Source organism: Malaclemys terrapin, chromosome 1 (assembly GCF_027887155.1).
Source record: "Malaclemys terrapin pileata isolate rMalTer1 chromosome 1, rMalTer1.hap1, whole genome shotgun sequence".
NCBI classification, from domain to species: domain Eukaryota; kingdom Metazoa; phylum Chordata; order Testudines; family Emydidae; genus Malaclemys; species Malaclemys terrapin.
In genome coordinates this window covers 115,388,549-115,403,120 of record NC_071505.1, presented here as the reverse complement: position 1 = coordinate 115,403,120, position 14,572 = coordinate 115,388,549, and the positions used below count along the sequence as shown (strand labels likewise).

At 41.8% G+C, this 14,572-nt stretch overlaps 1 protein-coding gene across 3 annotated transcripts in view; it reads right to left on the bottom strand.

Moving 5' to 3' along the window:
• The window catches only part of PIK3C2G (phosphatidylinositol-4-phosphate 3-kinase catalytic subunit type 2 gamma), a 293,772-nt gene extending 279,637 nt beyond the window's left edge, over positions 1–14,135 (bottom strand). For 2 of the 3 annotated variants that reach the window (XM_054036231.1, XM_054036253.1), the window contains exons 1-3: positions 14,092–14,135; positions 5,044–5,841; positions 1,232–1,314 (exon numbers count right to left, since the gene is read on the bottom strand). In XM_054036231.1, the coding sequence (XP_053892206.1) occupies positions 1,232–1,314; positions 5,044–5,745 (785 nt within the window). In that variant the 5' untranslated portion in view covers positions 5,746–5,841; positions 14,092–14,135. Of the gene's footprint in view, positions 1–1,231; positions 1,315–5,043; positions 5,842–6,924; positions 7,092–14,091 lie in introns of those variants that run through there. The other variant, XM_054036242.1, reaches the window with a different exon arrangement.
• Between the last annotated feature and the right edge of the window lie 437 nt (positions 14,136–14,572).

Here is a 14,572-nt window from a genome sequence, read left to right as displayed (position 1 = left end):
CTAAAAATATATTCAGCTAATTTCAGAGCCATTAAGATGAATTAGAAAGACATTTTTATGCAGACAGGTCTTGACAGGCCTTGCAAAAAACTGACTCAATATCTAAATGTAAATGGATTATAATATATATTTAAATACCTAAAATGGGTCTTTGGGGGGGAAATAGTATGTGACCATGTTATTAAAGACTTTATCATAATAAATACAAATATTGGGACTCAACTGAGGTTGTATGGGCAACTTTCAATCTTGTATTTCTTAATGTTCTTGTTTTTAAAAAAATGAAATTTCTAGTTTTTTAAAAAGAAAACTGAAAGAAAGAAGAAAAGAAATTCTATCATATGGGATGGTAACAGCCCAACTCTATCGCTCAGCAGGGTTGGAACACTAAGGTAGTACCTGGTAGCAATAATAGCCTATTATCCTCTAAGTGGAACAGCCACTGGAGTGGAATGTAACACAGTTTGTCAGTGGGTTACACAGTTGTTTTCTAGACAAAAGTGGAATGTTAGGTATCAGGATTCTGAGGTTTTATCCCCAGCTTTGGGAGAGGAGTGCTCAGACATTAATGAATGGCTTGTGCTCAATAATCAGGGCTTATCAATGGAACAGATGAAATCTGAACTCATGACATTCAGGTTCCCAGCCCAGTGCACCTTTACTTAGGCCAGAGGGTATTTTGCTGAAGGAAAGTAGGTGAGCAGGCAGGCACCTAACTGCAAGTATGGCAATATATGCAGTGCAGATGAACTGTTTAGAAAATTATTAAGGGACAAGTGCCAATTCTGCTCTACTATCCATGTGCAGATGGTAATTATCCAAAACTTTAAAATTTGGCCAAAACAGAGTTTTCACGAGGGCAGCAAAAAAACACTTCTCCGGTATCAGGACCAGCTCCCAGACAACTTTCAGTTTCCTGCCCCAAACCCCAGAGGCATTAGAGCTGGTCAAAGAAGTGGCATGAAACATCTTTTATGTTCAATACACTGAAAAACATCAGCTTTGAAGAGGTCAATTTACTTCTTAGTAATAAAGAGGGTGGCAAGGAGAGAAAATATTTTTTCTAGTACACTTTCTCGTTCATATTAATCTCTAAACCAAAATTAAGAGTTTTTCCATATTTAAAGACATTGAAATTATGGTATTGTTCAGAAACGTAGAAATAATCATCCAATTAATATTAGCGAGATAAATGTCATAGTTGGTTGAATAAAGTTTTTTCATTACTTACTTCTGCACTCCATTGCAAAAGGAGGCAATACTTTCATTACTCCCTTGATCTGCTTCAACCAGCTGGATAGACCAACCTGCAAGCTAAAAATACCCAAATTAAACCAGAAGAAATAAAGCTCACTTTACTTACATAAGGAAAACTGAATCATCTAGTGAGTTCAGCAGCCTGATCTTGCAATAGGTTCCATGAGGGCTAATCCTCACACCTCAGCACAATTGCATTTATTTAGATGGGACTCTAGTAAGCATAAATCATCCACTGGAGAATCAAACGGTTTCATTGGTAACTCAGCAAATTCAATGCACTATGTTGCTCAGCAGTCCATAGTTTAATTTTCTTTTTCTATTTGTAAAATATTATGATTTGTAGTCTTCTGTATGGAACATCAATGTTTTAAAAGTTTCTCTAGGGTCAGTGACTACAGCCTGTCAGGCTCTGGGTTCGCAGCGGTCAGAACTGGTGATTAGAGCCATAGTCCAGAACAGGTACAAGGGTCGAATCAAGACTGAGCTGAGGGCAGGGCTGAAACTAAGGGCTAGGGACAGGCTGTGGGTCAGAATGAGGTCAGAGTCCGTAAACAAGCCAAATAGGATCCTAATCGGAGTCCAGACGCATGCCAAAGGTCGAAGCCAGCTGGAAGTCAGAGTCTGGGGGTCAGGAAGCAGGTGCAGGGCTGGAGCACGTCAGTAATAGGGCTGGAGTATAGTTGGAGTAGGGCATGGACAAGGCTGGAGAGGCCATGAACAAGTCTAGATCAAGGTTGGGGCAGGAACAGCAACTGAATCAAGGAAAGGCTGGAAGCCTAGGAAGTCTAACATTGTGCAGAAGCATAAAGGTTCCTGGCTGAGTACTGCTGTTGCACAGACTAATTTGAAGCTCTGGCCAGGTCAGTGAAATACCTGTGCCTGGGGGTCATATGACCTGGGCCCTGACTGGGTATAGGCTGCTGCAGCAAACCTGAGTGCTGACTCACTGGAGGGTCAGCTTAAGGGATAAGTCACTGTAGCTGAGTTGCTGCAGCATCCCTGAGCCATGAGTTACTGCAGGCTCTGTTGGAAGGGGGAGTCATGGCAGCTATGTGAGCAGCCCTGGTCTGGCTGCAGGTTTGCATCATACATAACTTTGCCAGACTTTAAAAACTGAGGCTGAAGTTTTCCATGCCGTCTTTGTGCCTCACTGATTTTTTTCCCCAAAAAAGTTTCAGCCAAAATGGTTCAGTTGTTTCCAAAAATGAATTAGGGAAAAATACATTTTGTCCATGTTAAAAAATTCTCAAGACTGTTTCTTTAAGAAGCATGTGCAACTGCATGCTTTGGAGCAGAGACTTGAAATGTGGCAGGGAGATGATCTTTTGCTGTTCCCATGGAAATCTGCCCACATTTGGCCAAGTTAGAAGCCTTAGAAAAATCTCAGTTTGCACATGCTGAGTGCAGAATTCAACAGCTGATATCTCTGAAGAGTCCTCTCCAATTAGAATGCTCTATCCTCTCATACCACCTACATGTGTCCAGAACGCATATGCACTGTTCTCACAGAGTGAATGAGCATATTCAACTCTGAGAATGCAAGGGCAAAGATGGACTTTCCTAGTATCACTGCTCCTAGCTGCAACTACTGTTTGCAATGTGCTTTGTGGACCTCCACAAGGAAAGGCACCAAATAAATTAGAAATGGTTAATTCACCCTTTTAAAATCCACCATCAAATCCCTATGCAGTCAACCACAGTCTTACTGTCTGAGGAGGAATAGATTTTCTCTAGCCTGTAAACACCAGAGAGAGGCACAAACCACAAACTCCAGACCTTGGTGTGATTCTTAGCTTTTGTGAAGTGGTCTGAACTGGAGTCTTGACTGAGGTCTATAATAAAAGTCAATTTTACTCCCCAAGGTCTGATCCTGCAAGGTGTTCATCACCTTCTGCTTTGAGTAAGGTCAAGAGATGGGTGGGAATCACCATTATGAGAAAGGGAAATGTGTGTCAGGTTGTGGAAAGGAAAGGGTGAAGAGAGGAGGGTGAGGAGGGACAACATCAGAAAGGGAAATGGAGACCTAGAAGACAAGAAAATTAAGACCATGTTTCCCCCCGCCCCAGTATCCCTGAATGGAGCACTGAACACTTGAAGGAAGGCAAGAGAAAGAGAAAAAACTTGGTTCAAAAAGACAGCAAGAGCCAGAAAGTATCAAGAGATCTGACTTCTGAAGACCTGTTCAGTTACAGGCAACAGAGGGTCCTGTGGCACCTTTGAGACTAACAGAAGTACTGGGAGCATAAGCTTTCGTGGGTAAGAACCTCACTTCTTCAGATGCAAGTAATGGAAATCTCCAGAGGCAGGTATAAATCAGTGTGGAGAACACTTCAACCTCCCTAGCCACACAATAGCAGATGTAAAGGTAGCCATCTTACAGCAAAAAAACTTCAGGACCAGACTCCAAAGAGAAACTGCTGAGCTCCAGTTCATTTGCAAATTTGACACCATCAGATCAGGATTAAACAAAGACTGTGAATGGCTTTCCAACTACAGAAGCAGTTTCTCCTCCCTTGGTGTTCACACCTCAAGTGCTAGCAGAGCACCTCACCCTCCCTGATTGAACTAACCTCGTTATCTCCACACTGATTTATACCTGCCTCTGGAGATTTCCATTACTTGCATCTGAAGAAGTGAGGTTCTTACCCATGAAAGCTTATGCTCCCAATACTTCTGTTAGTCTCAAAGGTGCCACAGGACCCTCTGTTGCTTTTTACAGATTCAGACTAACACGGCTACCCCTCTGATACCGTTCAGTTACAGTAAAAGATATTTATTTAAAAAATACACATACATAAAAGAAGCAGAGTGGGGTCAAAATAGCCATTGTGCCAAATCTCAGGATTAGGACAAGTCAGCTTGAACAGGGATAGAGATAGTAAATTTGGCCACACAGCAAAACAGATTCAGCATAATGCCCTGCTATTATAGATTTTTTGTTACCTCGGTAAAAAAGCTGGGGGGAGCCCACCCTACAATACTCTGCTCTACCATTTGCTCTACAGTAGTAACAGTCCAATGATCCAAACAAGGTCAGTGATCCAAAAGCGCACGACTGTAACATACACCATTGGAGCATTTTGGACCACAAACCAGATCCTCAGCTAGTCCAAATTGGCCTAGTTTCATTAGAGTCAGTGGAGTTAAACCAATTACATCAGTAGAGAAACTGGTTCCATTACGTTAAACAATGAAGCAGTCTTTTAATGGGCAGAGGGGAGAGATATGTCCACACATTTAAGTGTAAGTTTGGTAAGCCACAAGTAAGATAGGGGCCAGATCTGGCCAACATACATTTCTTATTAGTTAGACTAAGCAGTCTCCTTTCCCTTCTAAAGTAATTTCTTATGGGCTGTTTGGTTCTCTTCTGACTGAAAAGACAGATTATTTTATACAAAGAAAGTAAAATTTAGAAGCTTTCCTCCCAACTAATCATCAAGAAGAATCAATGTACTGTTTGTTTATAAAGGTAGCTTCCTCTTTAACATATAAAAGTACTACAGGAAAAACAGAGTGCCAAGAAAAAATAATATTTGCTGCCTGATTACCCACTGCCTCGCCTCATGTGTAGTTATTTAGAACCTGCTCCAAAAACCCATTAAAATCAATGGGATTCTTTCAATTGGCTTCAATGGGCCTGATCCAAAGCCCATTGACATGTGAAGAATGAGAGCCATTTCTCATCCACTCCATACAGATGTGGGTGAGTACACAAGATGTAAGGCAGAGGACAGTCAAAACCAAGATCTTTAAGTCTTTCAACCATACAAATTTGTCGCATACCTCTGTGCTGTCTGCAGAGCTGTTTGCAGAGATGCTGGGCCAGACAGGTCCTGTGGTCAATTCTCTAGGAGGGTTTGTTAAGTATGTTTCCCCAGTGCTCACAAGGAAAGATTTACTGTCATTTCTCCTTTTATCTTGCATTCCTTGTCCGCTTGCATTGTTGTCTGAGAAAACGGGATATTGATAGTCTATATGTTCAAAGCCTATACAGACATTCAGATTTTTATTCTCTTTCTCCACATCTGACCCAAATTCATCCGCAGTTGGACTCAAGTTATTTCTTCCATATGGACCATAGTCATAAAGTGTTCCAATGGGGTATGTAGGGTAGGAATTCTCAGAGAGGTCACTACATCCGGATAGCAAAGAAGGTCTGAAGCCAATTGTTGGTGGCACCCTGACTTGCTGCCAGTGAGAGGTGGGGCTTCCAAAGTAAAGATCCCTATGAGGAATTTGAGGTGGATTTATTCTGTATAAATGTTCTTCTGCTGCATCCAAGAAAAACTCATTTTCTTTGGGGTCGTGTGAATATGCTGGACCATAAAAGGGTATTTCACTGCTGCCTTCACCAACTATTTGGTCAAGTCCTAGACTGACCTGGCTATCAGGATTAAAATGATACATAGAGTAAGACGCTTGGTCCTCAGATTGTCCTTCTTGTAACTCATCTTGCGTCAAAGGCATTTTCCAAAAGTACGCCATGCTTCTTCAGGCCATCAATCTTAACACCACTCGGGAGATTTGCCACAGTTTCAAAGTCACAATGAGTAACACTGCAGAATTTGAGCTTTATATTCACTGGAACAAAACAAAATAAAACTAGCTAAAATGAATTTAATGCACTGTAAGCTGTACATGTAAATGGCATTCATTTTAGAGTTCTTTCCATAGGGTATAAGATCCTCTCTCTTATCTGGTACCTGGAGTGAAACCCACCATATGAAACAGATGGAGAATGGTCCTTGGTTTCTGGACTGTTGATATGTGTGGTCATTAAAACCAAAGATGACCATTTCTGCAGTCTCCAAATAAATTATTTTAAATTCCTTATTATTTTTACAGTTGAATAGCACATTTTATCCAAGGATCTCAAAGCTATCTCACAATAACCCTGTGATGTTGGTCAATATGGGGGGAGATTTTTTCAAAGGTACAAAAGAGAGTTAGCTGTCTAATTCTCTTTTGTACCTTTGAAAAACTCCCCTTATAATATCCATTTTATAGAGGTGTATTTTGAGGCACAAAGAGGTTAACTGACTTGGCCAAGGTCATACTGCAAGTCAATGGACACAGTACCATACTCTTCTGTAGTCACTAGGCACAATTTGGAGTTTATCATATAAATCAAGGCAAATAGTGAGCCAATTTAGCCTTTTCCCCCCACATATGACATTTCATTAGAGTGAGATCGAAAACAAGACCAGTAAACATATTGACTTATAAGCATGTACATGTGTTCATAAAAAGATGTGCGGTTAAATTGGCTATGCAAATATTTGAGTCCTGGGGTTGGAGGGGGCACAACAGCAAAAGCAGTGTGCGTTCATAACTTCAGAGTGCGGCCACCACAAGCCATACACAATTGTGTTCCCTACTTTTTCAAATAGAAGAAATAAAAACCATTTTAGATTTGATTTAATAATTTATTGACTATTTATACCCTTCCTTTCAGAATAGAAATACTATTGAAACGAAAATCTCTCTTGTAAATTGCTGAGGCTGAAAACCACAAATAGTTTTTTCAATATGCTGCTAAAATCTGTAATGTATTAGCTTAGATGATAATGCTATGCACTGAAAATCTATATTATAGTAGAGGTATTTAACATAACTTTTTTATTATTATTTTGATGAAACTCTATCTTGACTCAGACTACTCACCCATAATCAGAAGGAAAAGGAGAATGAAAATTGGATGTTGTGATATGGAAATTTCCAAGACCTGCTGTCGCAGCTCCAGGGTTAGCTGTAGCTTTGACCCTCGGTCTTTTCTTGGGCACCCCTCTCAAGGGACAGGCCCAGCATACGCACTTCTCTCAGACTGGAATCCTGCAAGTCACCCCATTTTTAGAGTGGGTCTCTTGGCTACAGCACCCATTTACCAATCATGTTTCCACAGCAGGTCCAACTGGACTTGGCCTCTGCTACAGATTTCTCTTCAGGAGCTGTGCACAGTGGGTAAATGCAAGAACACCAAACAGCGTCTTCAAAAAGAAAAAAAGTGTCTATCTATCTGATTATAGCAATCAGAAAGAAAGGGATTAACATAACAAAAAGACCTACATGCATATTGTCTTACTTAAGGCTTGATGTACATTACAGAGTTAGGATGACATAAGGCAGCTTATATTGACCTAACTATGTCAATGTGTATAGCCTTGCTCCTGTCGATGTAAGTGCCTTACTACACCAGCATAACAACTCCATCTCCATGAGAAGCGTAGGGCTTCTATCGGTGTAATTAGGGTGATGCAGTGTCTGTGTAGACACTGAGTTTCTTACATGGGCTGTTGGCTGGGCTCCTCACTCCCCGCTGGGAGCCCTGCTGCTCTCCAGACTCCTGGCTCCCCGCCTCCTGCCAGGAGCACGGCAGCTGACTGGATTCTAGGTGTGGATCTCATCACTGGAGGTGAGAAGCCCCAGGAGGCAGCTGGGCTCCCGGCAGGGAACTGCGTGGAGCTGAGAGCCCTGGCTCTCAGCCCCCCACAGCGCCCCTCTTCGGTCCGTGGGGTGCTCCTGGTGATGACGCGCACCACTGACAGAAGGAGGGTAGTGTGGACATCCAACATAGGTCGACTTAAGATTGTAGTGTAGACATGCCCTATGTCTTGAGAGGAATGATAGGCTTAGGTAGGCCTGGTAGTATCTCCTCAGTCTTCTGTGGGAACATGTTACCTGCTTCCCTGCAGACCTTGTCTCTGCATCAGGTTTGAGGATTTTGACAGTTTCCAAGTTTTGTTTAAAAATTTCTCACCTGAAGGGCCCTGGCTCAGTCCTAAGCTGGGGGGTGTTTGTGCCCCTCGCTAGCTCCCGCTCCCCCCGGACAGAAACAAAACAAGAAAAGGCCTTGACACCTGTATTTTCAGTTAAGAACCTGTGACTGGGGCTGTCTAAAGACATTGATTTTAGGTTCCTGCAGATGTGCAACCTACACGCAGGATTGAGTTACCTCTTTGCACCCATGTAGCAGACATTATGCTAGTAATCAAATAGTAAACAAATCAAATAGACAAAGGTTCAAGTAATATCCATTAATTATACATGTATTTTATACCTCTTATTCACCAGAATTTAATTTGTAGCCTGATTAGGATTTGACAATTGAATTACCTATACACATTTTATCAAACGTGTTACTAAGCAATAGAGCAGTTACTGTAGGAAAGTGATCTCTGTGACAGAGCTGGTTGAAGTTTTTGATTAAAAAAACCCCTTTGAAGTTGTGGAGAAAGGGAAACCACTTTTTAAAATCCACCTTTTTCAGATGGAAAAAAAGTCTTTTCCTCCTCCTTTCATTTTACACACCTCCTTCCCTCTGCTTTTTTGAAAGGGGGGGGGGGGAAGAGGGAGAGAGAGAGAGAAAGGAAAAGAGAAAGGGAAAAAAATGTTAAGATCAAAATAATTCCCCCCAAAATTGAAAATTTCCATTTTGATTTTTTTCAACCAGAAAATTTAATGAAAAATTTTAAATTAAATATAATTTCTCACTTTTCCCATTCCCTCCCCCCCAGAATATACTTACTTTGAAGTGTACTGGGGGAACAAAAAATACTACAAATACTTTTTTTTTAAGCTCTCAAACATTTCCAAACATTTCCATTTTTTCTCAGCAGTACAAACAACTTAAATGATGATGTGCTGTGGCATAAATGTTTAATGGCATATCCTTGCAATGATCTGCATAACTCCTCCATGGCTTTGTCTCTCAAACACAATGTAGCTACCCATATCCCATGCAATAAAGTTTTTATATCCATACCCTGCATCATGTATTCTCCCTCTCATACAGAGATATAGATAGATAAATATCTATCTATATCCATATCTCCCTCATTTTAGCCTTTTTGTGCTGCTCAGGAGGTGTCATGCTCAGGGCCGGCTCCAGCGCGATCGGCAGCACTTCGGCAGCAGCTCAATCGCGCCACTTCATTCTTCGGTGGCAATTCAGCAGCGAGTCTTTCAATCCCTCTCTTCCTCTTCGGCGGCACTTCAGCGGCAGCTCAAAGAGGAAGATAGGAACTGAGGGAACCGCCGCTGAATTGCCACCGAAGACCCGGACGTGCCGCCCCTTTCCATTGGCCGCCCCAAGCACCTGCTTCCTTCTCTGGTGCCTGGAGCCGGCCCTGGTCATGCTAACACATTCTGCAATGTTGGAATAAGTGTAAGTGTTGTGCTAGAGTTTGGAGAGGGTGTAGGCACTTCTGCATTCCTGCTGTTCTCATTGGGCAGATAGTCCCCTTGGGATCATTGCAATCTTATTTAAGTTAGAGCCAACATGAGGATGATGGAGTCTGAAAAACCCTGCACTAGAGATGCTGCCATATCAGGTAGGGAATCATCTACCTGACAAACCTCTATTCTACTGCAACAAGCACAGACGATTCATTATGTGTCATTAACACATTAGGTATAAATGCTGTATACACACACACAACGTATTGATAGAGTAGACAACTGTAGACAAGTAGTTATAATTAGTCATTTAGACTGGAATTTCAGCTTGCCATCTCCTGGGTCCTATTGAGGTCCTCTCTGTGCCTTTCAGGAAGTGCTCAGTTTCTGGGAGGGTCAGGCTCAGTATTTGGCCTACACCTACTCTCACTCAAATCCTTGTCCAAAGTTCCATTGATAAGTAGGACAGGTTCTTCATTATTGTTGGTATAATTTGTATTACAGTAACAGGATTGACAACGCCAAATGTTCAAGAAGTTTGAGCCAGTCCCCGCCCCTGAAGATTTTTTTAAAGAAGAAGTTTGACATTCATTTTATTCACCTTCTGTTTTTTGAGTTTCTATGGTTCATGGCTTTTTAAGCTGTGCAACCATGAGGACTAGAAGCTTCCTTTTTCTTTTAAGATGAAAGTTGAGGTTCTCACATAATTGCCTTGCTCCATTAACTGGGATTTTAAGAAGAAACGCTCCCCACATCAAATATCATGTAATTGGTGATCAAAAAATATCACAAGAGTTGCAGCACTGTGTAATGTCCACAATGTGCTAAGCACTTTCCAAACATTCAGATACTTTCCTTACTCTGAAGAGCTGATGGCAGAATTATTATATACGTCGGAAACTCATGCATTTTGGGCTCAATCCTCCAATTTTGCTTGAACACGGGAATGCAATGTTAGGCATTTTGCTAACCTATACATATATTTGTTACAGCCTCTTACCTGAAATGCTTAGTTGTTTGGAAGCACATACGACGTCTTATTTCTTTGTACTTCATAGACATACTCAGATGAACTACATGGTTTCAATTTCAAGGAGGCGTGAGCGTTCATTCCTGTTTAACAAGTTTAGTTTGTTGATGACTCTTTCCCATTTCTTCCTCCAGGGAATTTTCAAATGATAATAAGGAGAAATGGGATGTACTTTTGTCTGTTGTCTTTCACATTATTTGGGCAACTCTAATTTTAAAGGTACTGGTGAATTAACTTACACTGTTAAATATACTATAGACAAAAGACAATTCCTTCCTAACTGAAAGGATTTGAAATTGTTCTATACTGAAATAAGATTTGGAAATTTCACTAGTCTCCACCTTCAGTAAGATCACACACAACTTTTAGGGTAACATACATCCCTGTTATTTCACACACTGAAATGCTACACAGGGAAGAGAGATTGCTTGGCACAAGAGGAAGCCTGTGAGAATTTTGGGAGGCGATAACATGAGGTGCACAATTCCGGGATAGCATGCAGCCTCTCTCTAAGGTGGCTTCCTGCTGCCCAGGGTGCAGGTGGGGCAGGGCTAATTGGGCAACCTCCCCTCTGCTGGGGTATTTCCCAAGGACTGGTTAAGCCAGAGCTTTGCAGCCTCAGTATTTGCTGAGTTGCTGTAAAGGGGTTGCAGTGGAGGAGAGAATAAACTGTGGGCTTATCACTAACATAGTCCCCTGCACTCAGGAATTACAGGAACAGTTCAAGGCTAGTGCTGACAATGGTGCTAGCTTCCTCAAAGGGGTACAAGGTGAGTCATAACCCAACCATGCAGCCCTGCACACTAGCCAGAATATTTGGTCTCACGCAGGGGAGCCCAGGCTGTTCTCCATAAAAAGGGAGTATCAGAGGCTGTTTCATCCATACTCCCCTCAGGGGTTCCCAGAGTGACTATATGCCTCCACACTCCATGTTGCAGACCTGCACTTTGAAGGTCCAGACTATTTGGTTTAGGCACCTATCCAGAATTCACATAAAACCAAGAGCTTAATCAACTCCATGATTCTTACATGCACGAAAGTATCTTTGCAGAGAGCGAGTGTGTTAGTAAAAACTAAACAGCATTTCAGTTAGAAAAAGTCTTGCAGTATCCTTGAACACAATAGGATAAAATGCTTAAGGTTAATAATTAATTATAGATATCCTATATCTGATAGCAACTGAATGGAATAAGAATTTGATAAATGTGGGGAAACTCTGCCCTGTGTTTGTTGCTGTCACTGAAATCAATGGGAGTTGAAAGAATTTATTGAAGGGCAAAATTTATTCTTTAGGAGCTAGGTAGTACATATAAGAACTAATGTTCCCAAAGCCTTGAACTACCCTATGCACACCACAAACTGTTTTCTGGCATTTGTGTTGTATATATTACCAGTGGTTAAAGAAAAGAAAGATCACCAATTTTGGAGGCTGTTGTCACAGAACTTGACATTATGTGGTGGTGTGTCATGGCCAGCCAGAGCCATGGTCAGTGGTGAAGAGTCCATAGTCACGGGATGGGAGTCAAAAGTAGGCTGGGTCAGTTTACCAGGAGATCAGAACCAGGAGACAAACTTGAGAGCAGAACTACAAATCAGTAACCAGAGTCAGGCCAGATCAGGATACCAAAAGGTCAGAGGCAGGAGACAAACCAGAGATTGGGATCACAAGTCAGACACCAGGAGTCAAACTGGGCTGGGATGTCAGAAAACAAAGTCAAACAAAGAGAATCGTTCCTTTGATTTAGCTTTTCCTATTTGGTGTTAATTGTAAATGTGACAAAATCCCAGCTGCAAGTGAAGAGGTGATAAATGCTTTGTTTACACCCTAAAATGAAATACAGGCATATTCTTCAAATTTATCCCATTCAGTAATGCTTCCCCAAAAGCTGGCCCCCCCGGTAACTTCCACTCTCTGAAAGCAGGACATCTGCATAGATTAAGACTGTGGAAAGGACTCCAAGTGTAAGATGTTCACAGAGAAAGTGCACTGGAGAATTTCTACAATCTGTGGTGCCAGAAATCTAACTAAGCTCAGAGCTGAGGAACAAACATCTGTTCCACTTCACAACAGATTATACATGTTGCTGTTCTTTAGTGCCACCTACTGTCACTGGCTCAAAACTTTGATGCCAGGAACATGATCCAAACAACACTATCACAGGTACAGTGGGTAATTTGTCATTTGGGCCTTTGGTTACCAGGAATGCCATCATGTTGTTTGCACTGGCCCTTCTCAGATGTGTCCCCTGTCTGAAGACCAACCTTTATGAAAGAGCTGAGACACTGTTTTGTAGGTGATGCGATACCACTTCTCTTAGATCAGTATCTCTAAGAGTATGTCTACATTGCAGTAAAAACACCTGTGGTTGGCCCATGTCATTTGCTTGTGGGACTTGGGCTGCGAGGTGATAAAACTGCAATGTAGACATATGGGCTGGAGCCTGGGATCTGGGACCCTCCGCCACCACAAGCTTCAGCCTGAGCCCAGACATTTACACTGCAATTTAATAGCCCCACAGCCAGAGTCCTGTGAGCCCATGTCAGCTGACATCGGCCAGCCGTTGGTGTTCTATTACAGTGTAGACATACCCTAAGTATCACTGCATGTGGAGCAGTTACTATGTATTGGCAAACTCACATAGACGAAACAGGGGGTTTATTTGCTGGTGGACACACAAAGTTATATTATCAAGAAGTGGCCAATTGCCACCTTGATCACTCTGGTCATGTTGTACCCTTCCCCCTATTCTAGTGGCTGTTTAGATTGTGAGCTTCTTAGGGCAGAGATCATGCTTTCTTCACTCTTTGGTAAGGGCTCAGAAGAGAGTGGGCATTACTGGAAATAACTAATAACAAGAAAAATACAAGGACAAACAAATACAATATTATGGTGTGTCATTGACGGAGTGACTCATCACCCACTGAAGTCAATAAGAGCATTTTGCATGAAGGGGAAAAAGGGAGCTTTGACTTCCGAGAACTGCTTTTCACTCTCAATCACTCTAGTGAAGAGCCACAACCTTCATTTTTCCATGACACTGACAAAGAAACAGAATTGGTACATTTCACTTTATGAGGAAAAATGTTCCAGATATTTCTTTCACACAGCGCCCTAAATACAGAGTAAGTCACCAAAGGCACCTATTATTTTTGAGCTGTATGGCTTTTCAAGGGCATACTCCGCATGCACAGGATTGCTGAATTAGTCATGACTGAATATGAAGAATAATGGATTTTAATCTCTTCTTTTGTTTTCACAACTATGTACCTTGATCTCTTAAAAAGGGATAGTAGCCCTTATATAAAAAGTTGTTTTTCTGGTAAAAATGACTACAGCTTTAAAAGATCAGCTTGTTGAGAAAGTAAACACTGAAATGCAAAGCAGAAAATCACCACAAACATCCTTAAATATGCAGTTAACACAACAGTGGCATGCAAGAGAAGCAACTTTAGCTTTAACTAAATGCAAGTAATCCACTATTTAAGATCATACATTTCAGGAAGAGATCAAGCAACAAGGTTCAGATCAAGAGCCAAACATTCCCAAAGTTCAGGGGTGTTTGGATCCAGAGCTCTGGTTCCGGTCTATCTCAAATTCCAATCTGCTTTAATTTTCATTTCTTTACCTTATGCGGTTTTCTACTCTTTTTTCTTACGCTGTTCTTTCTAGATCACTCATTCCAGTGTGTCTGCTCAATGGCTTCCTGTGAAATTCAGCTATGTCATTCTACAGTACTCAATGGGATTTGTTGACCTTCGGTAAATTCCTCTTATCGGGTACTGTACAAATACAAAACCATGATTTTGTGATACCAGCACACTGTAAAGAGAAGCTCCATAGCAACTGCTGCAGACTTTTTTCCATACAGGACTTAATGGGTCCTCTTCATCCTTGTCCTTCAACCCCTTTGTGTTGGGCCTGCTGGTGCAAGGGGTGGTAAAGCTGGTCTCTGAGGAATTTCCCCAGCATAGAGAGATTATCCATATAGCGTAGAGCTCTCTGCCACCCTCTCAACCTCCAACATAGGGAGCTTGGCAAATGCACCACTGCCCTTGGTTATTCCCAGCTGCCAGATCAGGCTGCTGGGACATAGGCAGTTGGTTATA